Genomic DNA, 23833 nt, shown 5'->3' on the forward strand with positions numbered 1-23833 from the left:
AAGGTTATGGCTTGCCGACTTTCGTTCATTTTATGTGTCAGACATATGTCGGCACAGTTCCATTAGACCCATTGCCCACCTCTGTGAGGCCGACAACGGCGAGCTCTTTCAGCAGTACCACCACCACCACCACTTCGTTTTATGTGGCTCTTCCTCCTCCTCTGAGCACAGCATCCGCGCGATCGACATTATCGGGCGATATGTCTGCGGAGGAGGACGACATCCGTTTTCGTCTTCGTTTTGTTTGAATTTGCTTGATAGCGAATCCCACAAATTGTAACTCGGGAGTATGTTGAAAGCAACGAGTTCCTTTTTTGGTATTTAGTAGCCTTCTCGAATACTTTTCGGGGTTGAGTGTTTAATGCTCTACTCAGTTACGTTTTTGCCTGACACTCAGTAACTTCACTTAAATACTTTTTGCGAGCATCTTCTACAAACCTGATTGCACCCTTCCACTAGGTTGCGGTGGCCCATCAGTAGGCGGACACACTACCAACTCATCTACCGCGACCAGTGCAATGCAATTGTCATAGCTGACGTCCAGCTCTGTTAAACAAATATGGTTGTACACGAAGACGAACAGAGAATCAAAATACCCCACAACTCGAATTCCCTTGTAAACTTGCACTAAGGCGAGAACACCGAACTCGCGCTGTGTCCTCATCCCATCATCTGCTTCATCGCAAGGAGCGATTCCAGAAGGCCCTATGGCTTGCTCACTCCAGTGAACGCGTACTGGACACCGGTGGACTAAATGAAATGAGAGCACTAGGCAGGGCTGCTACATGTTCTTTGCAGATAAGGACTTGGTACGGGAGAAACAATGATCACAAATCAGACGAAGACACGTCGCCGACATCATGTGACTTTCCTTACCCTCTAAGTAGCACCAATCTCCAGGGAACCAGTGGACCCTTTTTCTGCCTTTCGCTTCCAAGAGAAGAAATCTAAACAGAAAGCCCGAGCGTTTAGTATATTTATGCCCGTTCCAGGTCACAGTGACGAATACTCGAGATTTCGGAAGAAGACCCTGTAACATATTTCCTTTCTTTTTTTCTTCATAAACATATACCCCCCCCCTTCCGTAACATTAACAGCGGAAGAGATTTCTAAAAAAAAAAAGATGAGAAGCACAAAACCCTAAAATTAGATTGAGTAATGAACGTTATTAATAAACCGCTAAAACGATTCGTGGAGTCGTTATCCACTGCGCGCCATCATCTGGTACAGTGGTTTGTAGGGCAGGTTGCACGTGGGCCACTCCAGCCGAAACCAGCCAGAGGTGTAGCTCGACCCTCTTAGATTTTGCTGAAACAAATTGTGTGCATTCCCTTAGGGGTGTGTATGTAGGATATAAACTTTTTTTCTTGAGCATTGGGGGAGCCTCGAACTTGGCCCAAAGACGAAAAAGTGTCGTCCGTTCCGCGCGTCCTTCTGACACATAGAGACGGCATTTCTGCGCTTTCTGGTGTTAGAGGAGAAGCGTCGATCTACCTTCACGAACTGCATATGGAACGAGAACAAATCTGGTGGCGTGGTGAGAGTTTAAGAACGGAGCGCGTTTTGGGCCAAGTTTATGATTAAGTTTCGGCACGTTGGCATTCTCGCAGGATCCCGAGATTATGTATGCTCAAAAACTACTGTATGGAGATTAGCTTCACGTAAAAATATGAAAGCTGATCTCTATTCATTGTTTAACTAAGCGACCGAGAACATCGACAATTCGCAAAAAAAGACACTTTTTAGATAGTATTTTCACATACCTGAGGTCGTCTAGGAAGTGAACAAATGGTGCCATTTGTAGAACAAACCGTCTCCTCTAACATATTGAAAATCTACAGGTGTATTTTTCCTTAAACGAGAAAAAATATTTTTTCCCTCACCATACTCCGCTGCAGGTAATTCGTTAGTTGAGGTCGTCTAGGAAGTAAAAAGTGATGCCTTTGTGACCCTCTTCTGTGAAAGAGACCCTCTTCCTTTTCATTTTGCAAATCTACAGATGTAATTGTTCTTACGCGAGAAAAAAAAATGATTCGTGAGCGCACTTGCATCCCGTCTGTAAGGTGCCAGCATCACCCCTTGGACGAATTTCGCCTTCTGCTGTCCTGCCAAGTTCTCCCAACTTCACACTCACAGTCGCTGCTTCGTCACAGATTCGTCGTCATTTATGATATCTTTCACATACCTGAAGTCGTCTTGGAAGTGAAAAAATCACACCATTTCAAGAACATACCATCTCCTATTACATTTTAATCTGCTGGCGTATTTATTCTTAAACAGGAAAAACTTTCAGCGCATTCGCATCCACTCTGTGAGGTACCATTCTCATCACTTTTCTTCCCTTGTTTGCTGTAGATCTTACTGCGCCAGCTGACCATAGCTATTGACTCACAGCACGTCCGAAGGCGACGTAGCAATCTTTGGAAATCATTTGTTATGGTCTCGCGCGCACTTCTCCCGCAACAGAAAGCAAAAAAAAAAAAAGGTTAGAAAATATAGATGTACGCGCACTGTCTTTGTTTCACTGGAAGTAGACGTTTTTGCTGCATATACCTGAACAGAAGATACAGGCTCAAAGTAACAGTACCTCGTGGTGCCCTGGATGGAGCATGCCTCATGGTCCTTCACGCTCAGTAATTTCTTCTTCAGCCGTAAGTCCTCGGCGGTGAGCCACAACGCATGCACTCTCTTACAGCTTTTTTTCACCCATGCAGAGGAACAGCTGTGCTGGTGTCAGAATATCCGCATTCAATAGGGGCGCTGCAAGCTAGCCCTACAGGTGTCGATGCTAGACTGTACTGCCAACGCCGTCACATTGCCCTTTACCACGGGATGAGGCAAAAATGTGCTACGAGCATGCCAAAGTCATGCTTGTGGAGGCAAAGGTTAGCAACTGTATTTTCTGTTTTTCAATTGCGACGCGCCATCAGAGAGGTAGTACAGTTATCGAACATTGTTCAATAAACAAGTGACGAATGGTGTATACCGTAACATTTTCATGACTCATGAGTCAGGCAACCAGAAACGACGACGAAGCTGCCACGAAGAATCGGCTGTGAGTACTCGCGGTAGAACTAACACTAGAAGGCGAAGTTCCTTCAAAGGGTGATAATGGTACCTTACAGATGGGATATGAATGCGCTAACTATTTTTTTGTTCTCGCTTAAGAAAAAAACACATGTAGACTTTCAAAACGTTATGAGAGATGGTGTCTTCCACAAAGGCACATTTATTTTACTTTTTATAGAAGACCTCAACTAACGAATGAACTGCAGCCGAGTATGGTGACGAAATTTTTTTTTTCTGGTTTATGGAAAAATACACCTGTAGATTTTCAATATGTTATAGGAGAGGATCTGTCCTACAAATGGCACGACTTGTTTCACTTCCTAGATGACCTCAGGTATGTGAAAATACTATCTGAAAAGTGTCATTTTTTACGAATGGTCAATATTCTCGATTGCTTAGTTAAGCAATGAAGACAGGTCTGATTCAATTTTTCACGTGAAGCGAATCTCCATATAGTAGTTTATGAGTATAAATAATCTCGGGCTCCTGAGAGAATGCAAACTTGCCAAAAATTTATCGTAAGTTTGGCCTAAAACGCGCTCCGTTCTTGAGCTCTTACGACGTCAGCTGATTTCTTCTCGTTCCATATGCTCTTCGGGAAGCTAGATGGAACCTTCCCCTGTACCACTAGACAAAGAAAGCGCAGACAGGTCGTCTGTACGTGTCAGAAGGACGCGCGGAACGGACAACACTTTTTCATGTTTGGGCCTAGTTCGAGGAGCCACCAATGCTCAAGAAAACAAAATCTTGAAAAAAAAGTTTATATCCTACATAAACACCCATAAGGGAATGCATACAATTTTTTTCAGCGAAATCTAAGAGGGTCGAGCTACACCTCTGGCTGGTTTCTGCTGGAATGGCCCATCTAGGTCTTCGTTTTGTATAGAACCATAACCGTTTTCCGAATGCCTTCGTGACCACTATTACGAACGAATTATTCAATCGAGAACGTTACATTGTTTTATTGCGACAGCTGGTAGCAGTAGAAGATTAGTCCTCGAAGCAATTATGAACGGGGCACTCCATTATTAATATGCCCGCTCTCACGGCGTTGTAAGCGTGATCCGCTTCTGGCTTCAATATTCTTAACGTGTAATGCAACACCGGCGGTGCCGATAAAGATTGCTCCTCAGGGTATTGCTTTACGCTCAGATGTTACGTACCTTATTTACTCCTCTATCCAGGCCATAAACCGCGACTCTTAATTTATTCAGTGCGCTCCCGATTCCCTTTCTTTGATGTAGTTCAGACCTTCTCAAATATTTACACGAACTACCGAGGAAATCGACAAGCGAGATATAGTTTCCTGTAGACATTAAACGTCCTTTTGGTAGTCAGTGTCCGTGTCGTCTGCGTGTTTCCTCTCCTGTCCCTTCTTCAGGTATTGCACCCCCGGTTTCCGCGACACTATACGAACAAGCCGAGAGGTTTCTTGCATTCGCATCAACCAATGTACGAGTGTAGTGTATGCAACAACAAGAACTCTATATTAATGATGATGATTTGGGAGTTCTATCGCCAGGGGCGATACTCTACCCCATTGCTGGCGGTAATATGGTGAAATATAATAATGAGTCCCCTCACGGTGAGGACCAAAGTCGTACTGCGTCCAAAAAGGTTTAGGAGTGCTTTCAGGGCAGAGCGTTGGTGGGCTGGATTTCGCCATGGACCAAGCAATTTTGACGTCGTGGGAGGGCGAGAATCCAGCTGAGGCGTATGCAACATTCCACAGTAATTATGACTTCGCCGCTCTGGAAACTGCGGATCACATTTCCACACAACACAGCATTTGCGTAAGTATCGTTATGTTCCTATATTAGTGGAAAATAGAAAGCTTCCGTGAACCGGCGGGCTACGTACGCGCTGCATATACGGTCCATCGGTCAGTCGCTGAGTGATGGAACGACAAGGAACCGGTCGGAGACATGCCAGAGAGCGCTTTCAGGAACGGCAGGAAGAAACTGCTACGATACATGCCACGCCACGTCTAATTAATTAGGTACAATGAAATCTATACTGGCATCTATAACAACACAACATATAAACATCTATGCATTTGTACAACATATATAGCTATAAACATTTAGTTGTTGGTTTAGTTGCGTTCGTTCGTGTAGAACGCTCGTCTATTTTTTTAAATTGTGGTGCATAAATTAGTTGGGACACCCTGTTGCGACACCCTGAAAAAAAAAAGATATATATATATATATATATACTTTCCCGTTTACACCCGTCACACAACGTATATTTCGGTATTTCTTTATTTAGTGTCAGTGTGGAACGCATGAATATAGCACTGATAAAGGGATAGGTACAAAGGACTGACCGCGATCTGGGTATCAAAAGCTAGATCGCATTAAAATCACGCATATGTATAGGATGAGGACTGGTCAAAGAAGTTGCCTTTCTGCACCAGTCTGGATTGACGAGTGAACTACGAACAATGAAACTGAACGTGAAGCGTAGGAAATGTGACAGTGTGTACTTACTATTTACTACTATTTATTTTTATTGCTTCTATTTCCGCCTAGTCGCAGCGTGTGTTGCGCTTATGCACCTCTGGCAATGGGGCAGCTACCGCCTTTAATGACCGATGAACGTTGCAACCTTGACTCTTTCCCCAAATCTATATCCATCTATCTATATATGCGCGAGAAGGAAGTCTCTCTTAAAACAGGAAAAGCAAAACTGAAGAAGCAAAGGACGGAATAAAAGAGAAATGTGCTTCAGAGTTATTGCTGCAGTATAATATCGCCGAGAAGAGCTCTGTTTCACTTCACGAGCGCGGAAATTTCTTTCAGGCAGTCCGAGTCGGTATGTGTTTCTGTACAGCAGGGGTGCCGAAGTGATGGCAGCGTGGCCTCCAAGCAAAACAAAAAATAGAAAGTACAAAATTCCGGCCAATCTTCATGAACGGCTGTGGCGTTATCATTGGGCTCTGTGCTCGTGCAGTTTATCATGAGTTAATTAGTGATAGGAAACTGCTGCAACTAACCTGTGCCAGCTGATGACTCTCTAACTAAGAGACGAGCGAGGCCGGTTGGCACATGACAGCAGCGAAGACGACAAAAGTAAAACAAAAACGGTCAGGGAACGTCGAACTGTCAGCCTTTAATCATCCTTTCATCACATGATAAGACGTTCAAAGTTCAACGTTCCCTGTCTGTCTCTGTGTTGCTTTCGTCTTCGCTGATGAGTCTCTAAACTTGTCCCTCGCTTGATTTTTGCTTAGTTAATATTGCTCGTACATTCCTACGAAAAATTCTCGGAAAACCCTACACGGCCGATTGGTAATATTGGTACCTTCAACGCTACCAGAAAAGGAACCGTTCAGTCGCGGGCTTGGTGACCTCCCGTCTGAATTCGAGCAAAGATTCTTCGAGTGCAGGAGACTTGAAAAGGGAGCTTTTTTGCTCGCTGTTTTGCGCTGTTGTTGACAAGTTCCCGATTATTAACAAATGGAACTGATTGACCTGCAGTGCGACGCACCGATCAGAACAAGTTCGATGAAGTTGGTGCGGCTTCATCTTATTTTTACGTTGGACGAAAGTATCTGAAGATACGTATGTTGTTCTCGGGGACAAACTTGTCCATGTTCGTACAACATACAATAATAATAATTCGTGGCTTTGCGTCGCGGGACAACTGTGTCAACATATGTCTACGACCAGGCGTTTTCTGTGATGAACCTGAAGAAGTCAAACCTACGCTCACATCTAACAAACGAACACCTCAACGCTGTCGTTAAGATTGCAATTGCGCAATCACTTTCACACGATGCGGACGGAATAGGTAAAAACAAGATGTGACGAGTTTCCTCATGACACAGCAAATAAAGAGGATTGCTGACCCTGTGATTGAGCAACGCTAAGTAACCGAAATATATACTTTTTGTGTTGTTTTAAGTTCTGTGTTGAGTCATGCGGCCCGCGGACACTAGTGAGTTCGGCACCCCCGCTGTAGAGGGTGCTTTGCCGCAGTATGAGACTATGTGCGAGGGAGTCACCTATGCAGGATGCACGTGTACTCTCATCGCTGCAGCAATGAACTTAAATGAAATATGTCTGCTTAGTTGCTTCGTGAATGACGTGGGTACCTAAAAGGAGGCTCTACATATTGATCATGTGTGTCTAGTCTGTACGTATTAACGAAAAAGCGAAATGGCAAAAGGAAAACGGAGTATCAAATCTTTCCTACCGTGCTCAGTTGTTTCACAGCGCTAATTGGAGTATCGTGTGACAGCTGCGTGTGTGAAATTTAACGTGCTGTGACACGGTTTGCAGTGTGTTGCGTCGCCTTAGTGTTGTGTGCCTGTTCTGTCGTTTTAATTGTTGAGCTATTACACTTGTAGAATATGCACTACGAATTCTTAGCAAGATGTGAGGGCACGTCAGCGTCGTAAATGAAATCTCCGAAATTTACAATAATCTCTGGAATACGCACTGTCTGCATAAATATCGTCTTCGACCAACAAGGCTGGTCTGCTGTCTCGCTTGTAGCGTAGCTATATGTTCTCTATACACCCCGAAGCTTGCTCCACTCAACGCAAGACTTCAATCCATTAAAATCTGCGCTTTTCTACAGCCATCTGCTACTTTCCTGGTGGAAAACAAGATGTTACTTCGACAACCGCACCATGACATTTCTGTGTGGCGTCGCGTCCTGTCAAACACACGTGTCGTCTGTGTTCCTCTAGTTTGCGCGCGAGTTGACGTGACTGTCGTGGCCATGCGTACCTGACTGGATGCCAGCGCGTAAGGCAAGCTTCGTATTCCGACCGCGTGACTACTTTGAAACTTTGTTGCTGTGCATCACCTGATGAATGTGTCACCATTAATTTCTGGGGTCGTGTGCTGTGAAATCCTTACCAGCAGTTAACCGCGTTAACAACCGCAACGCACTATCCGTATCATTCCTCAGGCTTACCTTCGACCGTACTAGGTTCAAATTAGCCGGTTTCCTGGACAACGGGCTCAACGATAGAGCAAATGAGTTAGCCATGGTGCCTCCAGTGGTTCCCACAAACCTTTGCCAGGCGACTGCTACATTGTCATTGGGCGGTAGTCCGACTCTTATTTCTTAGTTTGCGTGACGCAGCGACTTCGCTCCCTATCGCCAATATGTAGTCTTCTTTGCATTTTCCTAACCCCATGAGCCTGGAAAAAACCTTCACTTGACAAGATTTCACTTCCTCTAGTCCCCATTATGTCATCATTGCGTCTCAACAGAACCCATCCAAACGTTCCTTCTTGGCTGTGTACGGAATTTATGGTCGACGTAACATCATAGCACACGAACTCGTCTGATTAGGGTGAGCATAGTTTGGTACCGTCAAACACATTTATGTTACCACTGTTACACAAAGTGCGATACGTTGGTATGACGCTAATGTGTTAAGAGTTCGTGTATTGCGCAATCCTTTTTTAAGTACATTTTATAACGAACCACCTGCACTGTAGCTTTGGGATTATCTAGCCCCCATGCAACTCAACTGCAACGACAACGCTTTTTGCGCATGAGCATGAGTCCTGAACAAAGTAGAATATACGTCAATTCGTTTGCCGCGCAAGATCACATGCGGTGGTTTAAAAATTCGCGTGCGCTTGCGAAAACGCTCGGAAGGAAAACAAATCTGCAACATATGTCAAAGGTTCTGTTCATGACGGCTAGCAACATGATGTTGCCCCCGTTATCTTTGACGTAGCCTATAGACTTCACAGGTATTAGTGAGTTTTAATATATCGTACGTACGCTATATCGCCTTTAAGTACGTAAAGGATAGCGTTGGTGCTTTTGCGCACGCACAAAACATAGAGAGCTTCGCGCAGTCCGCAGAACCACCACGATACCCCTTACACGTGCGAAGCACTAAAAAACTCTATTAGAGAATTTTAGTACATCGTACGCTATCACCTTTGCATATGTAAGGGATAGCGTTGGTGATTCTGCGCACTGCGCGAAGCTTTCTTTGTGTTATGGGCAAGCGCAGAATCACCAACGCTATCCCTTACGTACGCAAAGGCGATAGCGTACGAAGCACTAAAACTCTCTGTTATCTGACGAATTGTCATTACCGATGGACTGGTGACTGATTTCTCATGGTCACATTCTGCATAATAAAAATAAATTCATCACGAATTGTAAAGTATGTCTTAGCGTTAGATCATTCAAGTATCACAGCACATATTAGAGAGTTTTAGTGTACCGCTACACCGGGGTGGGGGGGGGGGGGGGGAGCCCGGTAAGCTGCAGCGCCTACCACACGCAATGAACAGATAAGATTCTGAGTCACGCACGCTGTCATTAGGGAGTGTTAGTAAATCGTTGATAACGTTGCTTCCGAAATACCGTACCTACCGCACACAATCAACAGATAAGATTTTGAGTCATGCACGCTATCAGTAGCGAGTTTTAGCAAACCGTTACTACGGTTATCTTTGCTATCGGAGCCAATCGCAGTCGTACGTGACTCAGAATCTTATCTACTGATTGGTTTCGGTTGATACAGCTCGACGCAAGCCACGTTATCAACGGTTTGCTAAAACTCTCTATTGGTTCCGGTAGGTACGATAACTTCACAGTGACAATAGAGAGTTTTAGCGATCGTACGCAAGGGCGGTAGTGTAAGTAACAGATAGCGTTGGTGGTTCTGCGCTGCGCGAAGCTCTCTTTCTGTTATGGGCGTGCGCAGAACCATCAACGCTATCCCTTACGTACGCAAAGACGATAGCGTAGGATGTACTAAAACTCTCTGTTATCGACGGTCTACTGACTCTCTATTATTTCCGGCAGCTACGGTAACTTGACGGTCACGTTAACAATGGTATACTAAAACTCGCTATTTTGCCTCCCGACCGTCACTAGCGACCGTCGTCCGGTAGACGCGGTATGCCAGTAATAGTGAGTTTAAGTGCATCCTGCGCTATCGCCTTTGCGTACGTAAGGGGTAGCGTTGGTGGTTCTACGCACGCGCAAAACATAAAGAGAGCTTCGCGCATTGCGCAGAACCACCACGCTATCCCTTACGTATGCAAAGGCGATAGGATATGATGCACTAAAACTCTCTATTTCTTTCGAGCCTGCGCATTGCTGTGATGTCGTCAATACCGGCTCTACAGGGAGCCTATGACCGGGATACTAAAACTAACAATTATCGACAGCAAGGTGCCCTTAATAACGAAGTGCCATGTGATAGAAAGTGTTAGGAGACCCTTGATAACGCGGCCTTCCAAGATCCGTTTCTACCGGATCCAACCAACGAATACGATTCTGAGTCGCGCACGCTGTCATTGGTTTCATTAGCTACGATAACTTAACGATGGCGTTACCAATGGTCAGCTTAAGCTGCCTATTTACCGAAAATGCACGCAAATTGCAGCCGTGTATTTGTTTAGGAAAGTACAGACGAAAGGAACAGAATCTTTATGAACCGAGCAAAAAGGAAATTGACCTTCAGGAAATAAGTTAACCACGAGCTTTTCTGGTCATCGTTGAATCCGCAGAACTTGACCTGTACTAAGAGCAGCTATACACACATCTTGAGTACCATCCTCAAAATACTACGTTATAAATACTTTTGTTGGCATTTTAGCGCACTTAATACTTTTCCCCCGAAGGTATTTGTACTGTTTTAACAATTATGTTCTCAGACCTCCTTCCGTCACTTGAAGAGCTGCGTTTTCCAGAGTCGTATTTTTCGGAATCGAGAAAAAGAGGATTCCGCGCGCACGCACTAACTCATTTCCCCGCAAACCTTTTTATCGTAACTTCGGTCGGACCCTCCCTGAGGCACCTGCGGTCGTCTCAACCGCTAGCAGGGCCCACTGGGGCCACGTTATAGCCACCTATTTCAACTTTGGCATAGAAATCTATTTAGCTCATTTTAGAACAGAGCTCTTCACTTGGTGTTTTCCTGCTTGTACCCAGCTAATTCACACTTTTATTACTTTTCTTCTGGTGCTGTGTTCTGGCAAGAAAACGACCTTGCTGTAAGACTTCCTTTGTCAGGCTCCTCCCACATGTGGACACATAGCATGTGGTAATTCATGCTATACGCAGCACGAACCTGCCGCGTTGACAAGTGACTGGTGCTGGCTTTCTCTCCATTTTGTCTTTGAGAGTGATCGGCGAATCACTTCTGCACCATTCATAGTCAGTTTAGTTTGTCTCCGCCTTGTCTGCCACATGATGAAAATCCGAAAATAAAGTTCCTTTACTCCCGTCGTTGTATTTGAGGCATCTTTTAATGCATTTCGGAAGACGATGACCAGTTTTCAGTGCAGCGTAACCTGTGTATGCGAAAGAAAAATGTTCTATCTGATGGGGAATCATCAAACTTTAACTTGGGGAGACACATTAAAATATGTTGGAGTTCACATTTCTTCACCAAGCGTCGTTCCCTATATTTGAAATTAATATCGTATCTATTGTAGTGGGCAGAAAACGAAGAGGAAGAGGTTGCGAAGGGGAACAATAAAGTTACGTTCCAGTGTTCTAGGCTGGAGGCAAGGGGTCTTCCGTGTGGAACACTACATCTATCATGCATGATGAACTAGCACTGGGAACAGAGACAGGGAAGAAGGCAACAGGACAGGTGCTAGACTTCCAACAAAAGTATTTATTCGCAACATAGTACTGTCTTTGAAATAGCAAATTGCAGTAGCAAATGCAATAGCAAATAGCAATAACACAGCTAATAGCACCTGTCCTGTCGTCGTCTTCTCTCTGTCCCTGTTCCCAGTGCTAGTTCATCATGCAAGATCAGCACCAACATGCCCGGCTTTTTACCTTGATCTATCAGTCTGCTCTCCATTTTACCACCGTTATCATGTGCCACACGTTACATGTGTCATAAATTATAACATGCGATGCGAACGCCGCTGTACCGTGGAGAGCGCCTGTGAAACGCCTCTTCAGCGTCGCTCGCAACGTTTTTCAAAGAAATACGAAGGATAACAGAAGAGCATTTTGGGAAATGCAGTTACTACAGCGAGCCAATAAATACTGTGTATAAATTCAGAGAAAGATTCCAGCAGTGTCTTTGACGACCAGTACTCTAGTATGTTAAAAGTATCTGGAATAACTTTTCAAGCATTACCCTAATTACCTCATTTGTAAGTATTTCTACTGTACCTTATTTACATTCAGCTTTCAGTACCTAATTTTTGATTTTAAATACTTTCTGTACCCTCTTGACATGTCTCACTGAGAGCGATGCGTCACAGAACAAAGCAAAGCCCTTGACTTGCTGTAACATCGCATTTTATCTTTTCTTTCTCCGAAAAGTATATTTCTTGAATACAGACTACCAGCAAGGTGACCTCATTTAGTTTCTAAAGGAAGCTACATTTCCCCCCTTCCGTTGTCCTGGGACACGGAAATTTACTTTTCAAAGTAAAGTACGGCCGTGTAACGGGAGATAGCCATTCGTTTCGAGAGCATGTTTGCAGGGCATGTTTTCGAGAGCACGCCACATACTAATAATAGGCAGATTTTGTTTTATTTGATATTTATTTATTTTCTCACAAACAAGTGAAAGGTAGGCTGAGGCAAAAAGTCTCAAATTCTGTGATACATTGCGGCTTCCGTCTTTTCGTTTTCTGTCTTCATACATTTCTAAAGCACGTCATAATTGTATCTGGTACTTGAATAATGGTTACCTATTAGCGTCACACTCAGATTAAGATCACAATAAATGACAGCTTCACCGGAACCCTTCTCCTGCAACTCACACGAAATCACTTCCAGACAGAAAGACTGCAAATGGTCCATCGTAATTTGAGACCCAATATTTTATTTCCTCGGCACGCACGTTGTCGCCTTCGGTATTCAGAGCACGGCTGAACAACAAAGAAGAAAGTGCTTACCTGCACATTGTAGAACCGAAATAGTCCACACTCCGAGAAAACCGTAGATGAACGTATTCCAAGCACATTTCTTTCGAGTAGGACTGGCGCACTCAACACAAAGCACTCGAAGCATGTCGACAAACGTTTTCTCTCGGAGCTGCCACCAGCGAGAGTTAGGACGGGGCATAAGAGTAGCGAGATTCCCGGCAGAGAGGCCCGGCTCGTCCGTCGTGCGCGGCGCGATGACGGCACTGGTGCTCCTGCGTTGAAAGCCGGCTTCGACTGGCGCTTTGGGCCCAACGTCGACGACGGCTGCAGAGGAAGCGCACCCCTCCACGCAGTCGCGGAGAACCACCCGCTCCGTGTTGACGATGGCTATCGTCTACGAGCCGGTGCGCGCAGGGACAGTGGGAGGATTTCGGCTTATTTGAAAGGTTTAGAGATTAGGGGTAGCCCCTTTTCGGAGGGATATATGTTTTGGAGAGAGAGAAAAAAAATCGATAAATGACCCTTAAGTCGCGAACTTAAGGTGTAACCAGAACGTGATCGTTTAATATAAACTAGCCCTAAGGGATTGTATGGTTCCGAGTCTCGTTTCTAAATAGGTTTCTTACAGTGTACAAAAAGGGCTTACGATTTTATTTATTGAGCAATGATAGAGTTAGGGGAGTCTCAGCTGTGACAAACCGCATGAGCTAAAAGAGAGAGAGAGAGAGACTAACTACGTCTATTCCGAAAAGGCTTCCAGAGATTATATCATCGAACGATTAGTCTTGTGTGTTGCATCCAAAGAAGTATACTTACAAGGCTGCTGCATGTATTGGTGATGATGATGTGATAAAGAAAAAAGAGGAGAAATTGAACTCGTCACCCGATGTGTTCCGCTAATCCTAACATAAATTCTCCCAAGAAACAAGAAAGAAACATACTACTGCACTACTTCTCAAGTGCTCTGCTCGCAAGTACCTATTCACAAGTTCGATATTCAGAAGTCCACTATTTACAATTATGCCAAGATAATGCACAGGGAACACTAGAAGGATGTATCCGTTCCACAGCTCTCAATAAATTTCACAAGTGCCGCAAATGCAGCATCTGTTATTGTGCGTTAAACGATACACTTTATCGTAAATTTTGTAACCCTATGCGGTTGTTATCGTGAAAACCCTTTACCCTAATTACTTTGCACAGATGATTTGATGACCACGCCTGTATTCGTGGGCACGTTTTTACTGAGAGGGGCGTAGCGCGTCTATCGTGTGTATTCCATTTCACAATACCGAGCCTTCGTTGTTGTTTGAAAAACTGCGAAGGGGAAATCGTTCTCCTCTCTTCAGATGAAGGAGCTCCCGCACTGCGAAAAGACTCGGATATTTCATTCAAGATGGAAACAATGGGGGATGGCATCAAACTAGTCTTTAATAAACGACAAGCAAGGTTTTACTTTCCTTTCTTTCTTTTTTTTTTTTGCGTTCAACACGAGCCTCGTTACTTTCTCAGCAGAATTCGTCGGATGCTGAACTCAATTTATCCTTTCTTTACACTCTAATCAAATTAAATCCAAGTGGTACCGGCGACCGGCAGCTTCCCAAATACAGGTTTTGGAGTTTCCTCGCTATACTTCACCCGTACGAAACTTCCTGAATAACCTGAATCAGACCTGATTCCGGGCACTATCCGGCTGATTCCGGCGGACTCCGGCACTGTTCCGGCACTATCAGGACATTCCGGCGTAGGTCCAGCCGGATTCCGGACGCTGCTTTCCTGAATCCGCCTGAATATCGCCTGAACCAATCCGGAAGGACGTGCCTGATACTTGGTCGTCAACCGGGATTCCTTTGACAATCTTTGAAAATATTTCAAGTGCGGCAATAGATATTACGTAACATGATTACAGAGATCCTCGATCACGTTGCCCTCAAAGTCTGGAATTATTAAATTATATGTAGCGTATCTACGACCGTTATCGACAGAATCCCGCAAAACATTTTTTCCCGATACTGAAATACATTCAAGGTGAGCAAGTACTCGGGATCCCTCAACACAATGCACCCGGGAACATTTTTCTGGAGCCACGTGCTGTGTACATCATTTCGAGATCCCGTGCATGGCCAGTCGAACCTGCAATGAGATGATGCGATGGCAGGACGATCAGGTGAAGTGACCTTGATAGCGCGGGACTATGTTAAGCTTATGTTTGACGTAAAACCACGAATTAGTATTAATTGTTATTGCTGAGATAACTTTCTGGGCAGGGAGACGGGACACCAGTGAATGCCGGAAATGCACAGTATGATATGATTGATAACTAATGCGTAAACAGGTTGACAAAAAGCAATAAAGCTTAATATATCATTACTTTTTCTTCTGTTTTTTTGAGGAGGTAACATAACATGATAATACGGAGGTGTTGCAAAAGTTTCCGTTTCGCTTCAAATCCACCAAACCACATGTACATTGCAGTCCCTCTGGACAAAAGTGTACGAGGAGCTAAACTGGTTTCGACTTTTTAGGTCAGCGGGAAATTCCAGAGCTCAATGGGAAGCATACACTGACCCTTCCCCTTTTGCACCGCTGCTCCCTTCGGGCTGATAGGGAACATACTTATTCTTGGAATATTGTCAACGTCAGTAGGTCACCTGACCTCCGTAGTCATTTGAAGTGCTAGGCCCAGACAGGATTCATTCGCCATCGTCGGCGTCAAGACGTCCTCGTGTGAAAGACAACGCTTTTGTGTGTGTGTGTGTGTTTCTCCACATAGAAAACTACAACAGTGAAACGTGTCCAGGTAGGGGAGTTAGAGTACGCTGACAAGCAAGAAGAATGTTTGATGAATATTTCTGGTAAGTGGCTGCTTCTTACTGCGTGTGTTTTGTGTGTGCGCTTTTTCCTTCATCACTTCGTCTTTCTTTCTTGCAGACGACAAGACTGCGCTCCAGGATGAAATGGACGTTTTAATAGAAGAATGCAACAGGAATTTGCTTGCACTTCCTGAGAAGGCGTTTGTGTGTGTGTTGTGTCGTGCGTTCTGTGTTCCATGCCATGTCGTCCATCGATAGGAACCAACTCGATCGCATCAGCGCTCTCTTGGATTACCGCAAGACAAGCCCTCTCCTTCCAAAACGGTAAGTTGTCTTGCTATAAGTATTTGCGCCGCGATTCCGCTTAGGGACTTCTTTCTCTGTCTTCATGTGTGTGCCTTATTTGCAGAAGTCACTCAGGCACACAGCGTAGGACGGGAGGAATGGAAGGCGTCGCCCCCGGCTCTACTGAAATCTATTGGGACCAAATTAAGTGAATTGAAATGCAAACGAAACCATGGCAATAAAATTGTCCATTGAATCTTACACTTTGTGTTCCATTCATGCATGTAGTATGTAAAGGCACGACAAGGGCGCATGGTCCGCAAGCCCGATTTCAGGTTTCACACTAATCCTGCATGCATCTCTTGCTGGTCTAGTCACATTTTCGTTGTTTTCAAATAGATCCACTCGAGTAAAGGTTTATAGCAAGCGCATGCATGCACCAGCATGGATTCAGCATTTCTTCCGAAGTTATTCAGGCGCTTTCCGTTTTCGTTGAGGGATCATCCTGTATTCTATCAGGCGCATATCCGGGTATGATCAGATAACTCGCGAGTTTGTTCCGGTTACATTCAGTTTTGAGTTCAGGACCCATTCAGTCCCGGAATAAATTACCGGAATAGATCCTGATTCCCCATTCCTGAATAATTCCTGATCGTCATTCCCGCCCAATTTTGGGTTCAGTCCGGAATCAGGTCTGATCGAACAAACCTGATTGTTTTCGGATTCAGGAATTTTCGTACGGGCACACACACACACAATTACACACATCCCCACTTGCCCCACTGAGCTGATTTTGTCACACATTACACACTGCCGTTGTCGTTGATTACTTGGTTACGTCTACGTACCTGTGCCTGTACTTGTATACCTTTTGCCTACGAGACGTGATTACGATACGTAATTACGTGATTACGAGACGCGATTACGTGGGTAACCTATCTGCAAAAGGTACGAAAGGTACAAATGAACGTGCACCTTGTTATTTAGCGTCCCCAGTAGGACGGTTTCAAAGATGTGGGTCAAGGTGAGACAGAAATTTGCTATTGAATATGGAATTTTTATTTTTCATATTTTTCAAAGAACTAGCCATAGGCACATTCTCAGAGGTCTGCAGCTTCTGATCTGTAAATCAGAACGGACGAAGCCGGTTCTAAAATAAACACAGAACAACAAATTCAAAAATTCAAATTGTCTCATCTTGCCCTACCCTCGGGGCAAGACGACACATGGCGTGTCGTCAAGATGAGACACGCTGTGGTAATGAACCATACAAATTAGTTTTGGCAATTCAAGCACCTTCACAGCTATTCAAGCACCTACGCTCGGTGCTATTTCCCTCCACCGTCCATTGCAAACAAGGCACCGCCAGTCTGATGTGTCGCTGGTCGCTCGCTTTTGAGTGCGCTTCAGCTTTGCTAGAAATATCCTAGGGCAGAGGAAATATGCAAAGAAAAAAAAACAAGAAACAAAAAGGAATCTCTGAGGAACAAGCGTAAAGCCACCTAATAGTTGACTTATCAGTTTCTAAATTCCATTAAATTTAATTTGCGTTACATTTAAATTACATTAAGTTGTCGCGTCTTGCCCCGTGCATATCATCGGATGTGTTAATTTTTCAGTTAAACACGGGATAATCAAGAGTGTCCATATTTTGCGTACATCTTCATCAATTAACAAAGAAATAGGATGTGGACTTATAGATTGACAGAATAAACCTGCGACACGCTGACAGGTGACAAGAAAAAGGAGTACAGAAAATCGCGCCTTTTTTGCGGTTCTTTAGATTCCAGGCAGAAGTAACAGATTTTTTCTCTTCAACGGAAACGCCAATTCATGCAATTATGATGTGCAATAAAGCGGACATGCAGAGGCACCTACGAGTACAGTTTCAAGCGCATGGCGGAGCAACGCGTCTCTGAGACAGGCGACGTCGAGCAAAAACTGTCGCATCTTGCCCCGTGTCCCATGTTGCCCCACCTTACCCTACATCGGTGTGTTAAAGATGAGATGCGTTATTTGTCATTTTTAATGTGCGCTGCTCAACTTTTGTCCATGAGCTTGGAGCGTGCTGTCTATTATGTTCAAAACGAAAAATCCTTAGATTCCATGATAAAATACAAAGTGTTTGGTACAGAGAATAAAGACAGTGGTATAAACAACAATATATAAATAAGTCTAGGTGTGACGAAAACGAAATGGAGGTATCGCATCTCCTGTACGTCGTTTTCCCTTGTTCTTCGGCAGGCATTAATATACAAATCAACGTTTTGAGAGAGTGAATCAATCAACTCTCAAGCGACGAGTTTCTCTCAACCACACGGGTCCCAAGGCGAAACTTCAGACGTCATTTTACGAAGCTTAGTTTAAAAAAAAGTTGTAAAGATGTAGCGAAACAATAGTATGATTGTAGTCTAACCTTCGACTTTTTTTTAGTTAGATGACATATTTTACATACATACTTGCGACACGCACTTAAGGCGTACCACGAGGTTCAAGACGGAAGTCACTGAGCATTGTTGGAACACGGTACATTGTTTCAACTTCAACAACGCATAGACCTTGGCACGCGAACAAAGGTGGGGGACTCAGAAAGCGTCTGGAGTCTTGGCACATACGTGGTAATCCCTCGACCTGTAACAAAAATCCCCTTCCAGAATTATACTCCCATCTTCTTAAATGGCGACTGGTTATCGACTCTCGCATTCAGTCTGCCACTGATGATGTCCGTGTATGACGGACGAAACGCCTCATTAAACAGTTGATTGTTGTTACGTTAAGTCGGCACATTTCTTTATTACGGCACCTAAGAAAGGCGGCGCAGTTTCATCTCTGATATCATTGCGCCAGAAAATCCCAAACCAAACCAAAACCAATTAAGAAAGGCAGCGTTTTGCAGACGAAAACGGCGTTTTCAAGTTCATCCTGTTTCGCAATGCGCAGGGAAATACAATTGTCGTTCCCTCGCCGTCCGCCACATAAGACGACATGAGACTCTCTCGAGAGTGACCGCGAGTCGCATAGCGACGACACTGGACCCGCTTAGCCGACTAATTTCACGGCTCGTTGCCAGGGAGAAGAAAAGAGATTGCGTTCGCAATTGCCCACGACCTACCGCCTCATATCAACGGCGAGATGGCAAACTATTTTGCTGCCTACTGAGAGTCAAAGTAGGATATTTGCGTGATATATTTCAAGCGCGTCTTTCCAGGAGAGAGTGGCTGGTGGGGAACGCCTCGCTAGACGCTTTGCCTGATAGGTGAGTGCTTGCAGTGTAGCACCAATGGCGGTCTTGATGCGGACATTACCGTACGAGTATCCTGCCCTCTTTCGGGCAACATATGCAACCCTTTCGAACGTTTTGCATCATAGGCGATCGTCCTGAACGAAAGTGAAGCATTCCTTGTCGATGCATTTAGGGTAGGAACGGTTCCGTAAGCAGTGGCATCACTAGGGTACGCGTCACCCGGTGCGGAGGCTCTTTGCGTCACCCCCCCCCGCCCCCCGTAATGGATCTCTTTTGATCCCAGGCGTTACGCCGTAAATACACATATCATACCACAGACAGAAAAAAAAAATCACGTGCTTGTAGAGGGCTCCTGTCGCCGCAGAGAAAGAGGGGTACTGGTGCGGACCGCACCCCCCTAGCAATGCCACTGTCTGTAGGATCGTAGATCAAATTGATTTCTGGTTTTTGTAATTTGTGTAAAACCTTGTATCCTGTAGCCTTGGAAAACCAGTAACAGGTGTGTGGTAGCCGAATCGCTCCGCACTTAAAGGGGCCGTAAACAGGCCACCAAACATTCCTGAAATAATGATACCCCATGAAAGAACGCAGCTCATAATACCCAAATATACATTTCGTTCGGCTCGTGCCAGCTCATTGACCCATATAACTGCTTTCAAAGATGAGTAACCAGCGAACCTCTCTCCACAACGCATACGTCACATGGCTACGTAGCCTTTTGCCGTCCAATAGGGCGGCCCAGCTGCGCACATGACGTTTCAAATTACCAGCCAATAAACATACTTCGTTATTAGCTGTGAGTCGAAGCGCTCAGTTTGTTTGTGTGTTGGCTCAGTGGTTCCGAAATTCAACGTCATGACATCTTCATCTCCGGCTGGCGCAAACGTCAACAGCTGGGCTGCTATCACATGACGCGATTCGAACCCGGATTCCTCCCAGTCACGACGTGACATGGCCAGCACGCTATCCACTGTACCACGCGAGCTGGTGACGCGATGCCGCGTGGATCAAACCAAAGTAGGGCAGCCCAGTTGTCGAAACCATTCGAAGATGACGAGGATGTTCCATCGCGCACCTACCTAAGATTCCGGAACTGTATAGTCCCGGATATTCACTCGCGCAGGTGGTGTACTGCGTGCTACTGCCCAGAAAACGTAGTGCGCGATTGATACCTAAATTAAACGCATTTCTTTCTCAGTTTGAGGCTGTAACTGTTTAGATTTTGAATAGAAGAGGATTCACGTTCATCTAGTGCAATTCCGCATTTGAAATAAAATCATACGTGGAACACTCAATCGTAATTGGTGGGGAAAGCGCTACGTCAAAATGACGTAAAGTTAGAGCGCGGGGCGGAGCTAAAATGCGAAAGAGTGCAGTGAATATTTCATCCGTATGCAAGCGCCTTTTGTTTTTGAGCGTTAGTAATTGCAAGGAGTTTTCACTGACTAAGTTTCAATAATATAAAACAAAGAAATGTGCACCTTCTGTACCTGTTTACGGCCCCTTTAACCAATAAGCAGTGCCCCTAGCCCGTCAACTCGCAATGGAGTTTTCTTCTGAAGGTGGAAAACCGAGAGACGCGGACAAATAAAGTTTGCTCGAGGTAAGAGCGAAGTAAACGGATTGCCATGTTGGGACCGGGGATAAAGAGAAGGTGAAACTGCGACAAATTAGTACACTCTGGTGCGTGCAGAAGATGGTGAGGTTACAAAGAAAAAATGGGGATGCGAGTCGCGACGAAGGTCATCTGGCAAACCCAGAACGTTTACACACAGAAAATAAAAACAGTTGAAGGAGTTAAAGTGACGGAGTTCAACATGTAGTTCAAAAGTTTCAACCAAGTGAGTGTAAAATGTCAGAATCATTGGGGACACACAAAGCAAACACTTAGCAAGTCATTGTCCATCAGCTCAGTTGTACACAAAAAATATTCAAGTGCCCTCAGCGACTTGTCGGACGACTGAGGACCTAGCGGTTTCGAAGGCTTCCACACAAGACAGACTCGCCTCCAAAACACTTCGAGTGTCAACGTATTTCCGACACCTGAGAAGGATGTGTTCTAAGTCCTCGTGAACGCCATACTCACTGCAGTTCGGAGAGTCAGGCTCGCCCATTTCGAAGAGAAGACGTGTACTGTAAGGTGCAATGAGCCGTGGTCTATGTAGGACAGTCGTCGTTGTTGCGTGAAGGAAGGTGGTACTGGAAAGAGTAACTCTGGGTCGACCTTGTAAAGATGCGAATCCCGAGCAGATCCGGCTAACCAGGAGGTGCTGCACATTTGTTCCTTGAGCTCGTTCAGCATTCGCGCCGCGTCACCCTTGGTGAAATAAATGGGCATCAGTTGGTCGAGCATGAGTTGAAGAGCCTGGCGTGCAGCAGCGTCCGCAGCCTCATTGCCTGCAATGCCACAGTGACTAGGGATCCACTGCAATTGGATGTCATGACCTTTTAAGACTGGAGCATGGTATGTGTGCAAGACAGCTTGTACTGCTGATGCCCCGATGTCGTAGTGAACACGGAAGCCAGAGTCTGTAACGCACTCTTTGAGTCACTATAGATGATCCAGCCAGCTACTGAAGATCGCAGAATAATGCGCGATTAGACCGACTGTATAGTATGCGTGTGACTCGCTTTAAGGCGGACTCATGCGATCTAGTTAGCGTTCGCTTTCGAAGAGAGTTGGCTGCACAGTTGCAAAATGGTTTTCTTCGTTTTGCTTTCCTAGCGCGCTTTAAGGAAGTAATGTAGCCGGCGTGAGCGTGCACAGCATGCTAGAAAATGACAAACCATTATTTTCATTCGCAGGGATCTGGAAAACTGCAGTAACCTTGTCGAATTTGTTGATTGCAATCAACTCCAGAACTGTTACTGTAGGGAATGAAATCATTTAGGACGAAATATCGCGGGCGGGCGGGCCGAGAGAAGCGATTTTGTTGCATCTCCCATAGACTCCCATGTATTGAAAATTTGACAAACTTTAATTCACCAAAAATCAATGGATCGCGTTAGGCCTTCAAAAATATGTCATTCCCTAGGTAGACTAGAGGGGAACATGCCTCTACCTGTTCCGTGTAGAAATTTAGCGAGGTTTACGAGAACCCTGCTAACAAAAATCCCCCATAGACTTTCTTAAGAAGTCAGTCCGCCTTAAGTTATGCGGTGCTGATTAGTTCACGTTGGCCGTTTGGACAGCAGAAGTCGTTTCTCAAGGTTTTTGTGCAAACATACATTTGTGAGAACGTCGTTTGGCAACGAACGCAAGTGTAAATCAAAGGAAACCTGTTCAACACCACAAAGTATACATTCTGCGCCAATGCAGAGTGTATTCCTTACTTTTATCATAGATTGAGAAGTTATCCATCAAAAATAACTCGTTACGAGTTAAGTTACCGTGTGAAAAATTTAACTAAGTTAATAACGAAGCTCTTAAGCTTGAAATGTAACTCGCAGTTACTGAGTTACTTAAAAAAAGAAACGGTTACTTCCAAGTTACTTCGGACACAAATAGCATTACGCAGGTGCAGCGCGCGTGAGCGGTTGAGTAAGACCTTGAGTTGCCTGCGGAGGAGTGCAACACGCTTAGATCGTTTTCGTTTATGTCGAACAATAGACCTCTTCTCTGTTTGTAAACAAATGACGTCATAGTGTCTCACAGCGCCACAATGGTAGAGTTGAACTACGCTCGAAGCTAGAGGTGAACAAGGTCGCGCCCGAAAGCTACGGTCTTGAGGGGATTACGATGATCCCTGAAAAGGACGCCACATTCGGCCCTACTTTTCTTTCAATGGGAGGCCGTGAACAAGTGCTCGTTCGTGGAACCCAGCCCTCTCTTTCCGATTTGTTTTAGTTTGAGTCTGTCTACCAACGTCATGATGATGTTTCTCTGGTAGAGGTCTATCCGAACGCTTTGCATCTTACTCCCTGTGGGCGCACAATGGTTCAGCTTCATTTCAATGGCAGCGGTTTCTTACTTCCTGAATAACATACTGTCATTGATTGAATATCACGTTTTATGGCAAAAAATGCCATGAAGGAACCGGAGAGAAAGCAAGAAAACATGTGGACATGAGTGAAAAGCGAATTAAAGGTAACTTGGAACTTAACTTACTTTGGCAAAGTTACCTGAAAAAGAAACGAGTTCCTCTGAAAGTTACTACGGCGCAAAAGTACCGAGTTAGGTTACAAGTTACCAAAGAAAGGAACTTAGTTACAGTAACGAGTTACCTCGAACTCTGCTTCTTACAGACCGCGGGCTGCTCTTTCACATCGGTGGAAGTACCCCGAACCGGAAAGACGCAGTGATTGTATAATGTGGAAAGTGGATGAAGCAGTTGAAGAAGTGAAGCAGTCTCTATTTTCACCATGGTGTGCCTGTCTCCTTGTTCAAGATGACTTTTCGCTTAATATTCCGTGGCAAGAGACTAAAACAAGCGACGAAATCATTCGTGACAAGATCCAACCTTCACCAACGTTTTATTCTTTATTTTTTACAGCGGCAGCTGTTAACGGAAAAGTTGCAGGGGATCGCCGTGTCTGTGGCACGAAACCCCGTCGCCTATCCTGACAGAGCGGAGGAAAGCAGAGAG

At 44.9% G+C, this 23833-nt stretch overlaps 1 protein-coding gene and 1 long non-coding RNA gene across 2 annotated transcripts in view; one reads left to right on the top strand and one right to left on the bottom strand.

Moving 5' to 3' along the window:
- LOC135385817 (hemicentin-2-like) overlaps positions 1–13169 on the bottom strand; it is a 317127-nt gene extending 303958 nt beyond the window's left edge. The window contains exon 1 of the mRNA XM_064615350.1: positions 12936–13169. Within this exon, the coding sequence (XP_064471420.1) occupies positions 12936–13104 (169 nt within the window). The 5' untranslated portion in view covers positions 13105–13169. The remainder of the gene's footprint in view (positions 1–12935) is intronic.
- A 1797-nt stretch (positions 13170–14966) lies between these two features.
- On the top strand, positions 14967–16264 carry LOC135383864 (uncharacterized). The gene is made up of 3 exons (XR_010420109.1): positions 14967–15760; positions 15837–16042; positions 16128–16264. It is a non-coding gene; the product is annotated as an uncharacterized LOC135383864 (long non-coding RNA).
- The last annotated feature ends 7569 nt before the right edge of the window (positions 16265–23833 follow it).

This window comes from Ornithodoros turicata, chromosome 2 (assembly GCF_037126465.1).
Source record: "Ornithodoros turicata isolate Travis chromosome 2, ASM3712646v1, whole genome shotgun sequence".
Classification (NCBI taxonomy): Eukaryota; Metazoa; Arthropoda; class Arachnida; order Ixodida; family Argasidae; genus Ornithodoros; species Ornithodoros turicata.